Source organism: Lolium perenne, chromosome 1 (assembly GCF_019359855.2).
Source record: "Lolium perenne isolate Kyuss_39 chromosome 1, Kyuss_2.0, whole genome shotgun sequence".
Lineage (NCBI taxonomy): Eukaryota > Viridiplantae > Streptophyta > Magnoliopsida > Poales > Poaceae > Lolium > Lolium perenne.
Window position 1 is genome coordinate 294,800 of NC_067244.2, and position 3,390 is coordinate 298,189.

Here is a 3,390-nt window from a genome sequence, read left to right on the forward strand (position 1 = left end):
CCTTCAACGTCGGCTATGCTGGTAATAATAGATCAAGAACCAAGAATCAAGCTTCGGAACAAACACAATGAGACCATACTCCATTGGCAAAATATTGTCTCACTGCAGGATCCAGAAATGGGTTCAAAGCCAGCCAGCTAAAAAGTAAATTCAAGAAAATACTAATTAACCAAACCAGACAAAGCACAATTCACAGTTGCAATTCATTGTTACAACAATACGCATTGCACATATATGAAATATAAAGATTGGTCAAGTTACATGCGAATCAACAGAATGAGCTGAAACGGTGCCTGAGAACTGAAGGAAAGTAATACAATAATAACAGATGAGTTTTAATATCAGCAGATTCACAGTTTCTAAAATGCTACGATAATAATAGACCAGTAGACAAGAGGAGTAATAGAATAGAATAGTTACTCCATTATGCATCTGAATGCAGGACAGGACGGTATTTACAGACACTGACCACACACCCACAAACCCTGACTTGCTAAAAACACATTACAAGATGTAGATACAAAGACAACAGATCACGAGACACTTCTCTTATGTACATCCGGAAGCTGTCTGCTGCGATTGTGCAGTTCCAAAAGCCACACAACCAGTAGGGTGGGCAGACCACGAACTCATGACGACTCAACTCCAACAGGTACTACTAACTTAAAATTAAGTAACCAGCTGTATCCTCAGGGCGGAAAATTTACAGGTTGGTTGAGGTGGCAAAATAGCGCTAGGGTCAATGGGGATATGATCAAATTGCTCAGGCAAAGGTTACTGCACACTGGGTCTCTTTGTTCCCGCACGCGAAACCTTCGATCCTTACTTTCGGACTGCTACTAGCCCCGCAAGACGGAGAGCCTACTTCAGCTCTTCCACCGAGCATCTTGCTGAATGGGCTACTCCCTAGAGGAGAAAAAGAAGGTGTGTTCCTACCAAACTGCGGATCATTCACAACAGGGTTGTTAGTGCGGACAGGAGGCGAGCCACAGAAAAAGGTCACCTGGCTGCCTGGATCAGTATCAACATCAGGGTCATTCTGAAAAAAGAGAGTTGGTATCAGACATTGAGGATATGATGCAGCACACAATAATCAGAGTCTGGCAATTTAAAAGGACCAAGAAGAGTGTTACCTTGCTGAGGATGAGATCAAGGATATCAGAGGCGGAGTCTGCTCTATACACTTGCAGTGTCCTGCAATAATCGAGGAACATAGGTCAGAGGAAACCGCAAAATGTTCCTTACTTAATTTCTCAAGCTGCTGGACTTGGATAACAGTACCGGGAGATATATTAATGGAATGTGCTCTGCAGAAAGTAAACCATGTTTCTTGCCTAGTTTGAATGTGCTCTGCAGAAAGTAAACCATGTTTCTTGCCTAGTTTGTCGCGACGCGCAAGCTCAATTGGTTGCATACAGAGCCTATGTTACACTTCCGCAAGCTTCTAATTGTGTATTTATTTAACAGTTTAATTAAAGAAAGAATCTATCAACCGTTATAAGCGTTATGACATCAAGTTTCTTGGTACCATTGCCTGGATGCATGGTTTGTATTGCACTAATTATCTTTGGTCCGTTGAATCGATGATGCATGACGTCCGTTCCAGATGTAACCCTATATCAAGTTGCTTGAGTACTTTGTTTTTCTTTTTGTGCGTCAGCTCCAACGGTTATAGACATGTCATGTCCCTTTTCCTCTAAAAAAAAGTACATTTGCTACCATGCAAGCATGCCATACAGAGCACAAGAGAGCATGTTGCTTATGCAATGACACCACCATGTCTGCTGTATGTCTACCGAGGACCATATGCAAACACACGCCAATCAGCAATCCAACTTGTGCAAGCATGTCATATACTAATAACCGGATGAGCGCGAGGTCTGATGGGAGAGCGCAGGAACGAACCCGTTGGGCTTGGCGCTAGCCCTGGTGACGGGCTCCATGAGGAACGGAGGGCGGGACAGGCGGCGCGGCTGTGGGCATATGACCTCGATGCGCTGCTGCTGCTGCGAGGCGTAGTCCATCTGCCAGAACCTCGACCTTCGGTCGGGCAACGGCGGATCCCCTCCCCAGGAGAGCTGCTGCGTGGCGGCGGCGGCGGCAGGGCCGAGCCTCATGGTGTAGTGCTCCATGCCTTGCGCTGCAGCCACCTGGTAGAAGAAGAAACAGAAAGGTTAGTTGATCAAACAAGATTAATCTGTTGTTGGTAGTATTCGCTTTTGGCACGCAGGTGGATTTCATCATATATCATAGATAGATAGATAAAGTATGATAAGACGCAGCTACTTGTTCAAAGAAAAGAAGAGAAGAGAAGAGAAGAGAAGAGAAGAAAGGTTTGGTCAAAAATCGCGGCGGACTGGAAGCAGATCTGCTCGCGAATCGTGGCCATGGAATCGTGAGGTGGAGCGAGGCGGGCGAGAGCGGACGATACGAATCAATCCTCCGGACCAGATCCGGCGGCTCGCGCTAGAACTTGCAAAGGGGGAAATAGAAAGAAAACCGGGGGAAGCCGGTGCAAGAAGAGAAGGAGCGAGCCCCAGAAAGAAGAAGGGGAAGGGGAAGGGGAAGGGGAAAGAGAAATTTCGAAATCGGGAAGCGGCGACAAGGGATCGGGCAGAGGTAGGCCTAGTTACCGACCAGCGAGACGCCACCAGATCCGCCCCTCAACAGCCAGATCCGCCTCTGCTCCTCCCGCCAGATCCCTCCTCCTCCTCCTCCTCCTCCTTGCCCGCTCTTCCAAATCCGAAGCCCTAGCAACAGCAGCACCTCCTCGCGCGCCTGCCGCCGCCGCACATCTCTGGCTCCGAGGTGAGATGCTCTTCTTCTTCTTCCTCGGTCTCGGAGTGGGAGGAAGGGAGGAGGCAGGCGACGCGACCACCACACGCCCAGCCCCAGCCCAGATGCGCGCCCCTTCTTATCGGTATCGGGGGCTGAAGACCATGACACGTGGGGGCCACCTCGACATGGCCCGCACGTCACACACGCTCTGCCGTTTCCTGTTTTTGTTTTCGGTCCCGGCAAAAATATCCACATCCTCCCTCCTCCATTAACATATGTGTATATACTCGACTATGTAGCTTTCCCGTGAACTTCCAAATATATATATATAAGATTCCCCCTAATAATAAAATAATATAGATTTCCCCATGAATTTGAAGCAAAAGAATTGATTCCCCATAAAGTTCAAAAATATATGCTTGTCAAAGCAAACTAAAAACATGTGTAACATAGCTATTTCTCGGATATAAACAAAACTTTAATCCATAAGTGTTATGGGTTGTTCAATAATGATCTTTCACACTCTTTGGCACTAGTAAGTTCTTGTCTGCGTACCGATAATAGGCTCGAAAGCGAGGGTTCAAACGCACAAGAGTGTTATTTGTTGGCATC

The 3,390-nt window shown here is 47.1% G+C and overlaps 1 protein-coding gene across 2 annotated transcripts; it reads right to left on the reverse strand.

The window, feature by feature from the left end:
• Nucleotides 1–400: 400 nt before the first annotated feature.
• On the reverse strand, nucleotides 401–2,901 carry LOC127318767 (uncharacterized). Of its 2 annotated transcripts, none has more exons than XM_051349251.1 (4): nucleotides 2,634–2,901; nucleotides 1,906–2,150; nucleotides 1,134–1,194; nucleotides 401–1,039 (listed from the first exon to the last, which is right to left on the reverse strand). In XM_051349251.1, the coding sequence occupies exons 2-4, from the start codon at nucleotides 2,130–2,132 to the stop codon at nucleotides 764–766; spliced, it is 564 nt and encodes a 187-aa protein (XP_051205211.1). In that variant the 5' UTR covers nucleotides 2,133–2,150; nucleotides 2,634–2,901; the 3' UTR covers nucleotides 401–763. The 2 variants fall into 2 exon arrangements, with proteins under 2 accessions (XP_051205211.1, XP_051205210.1); XM_051349250.1 differs by having other exon boundaries at nucleotides 2,638–2,900.
• Nucleotides 2,902–3,390: the final 489 nt, after the last annotated feature.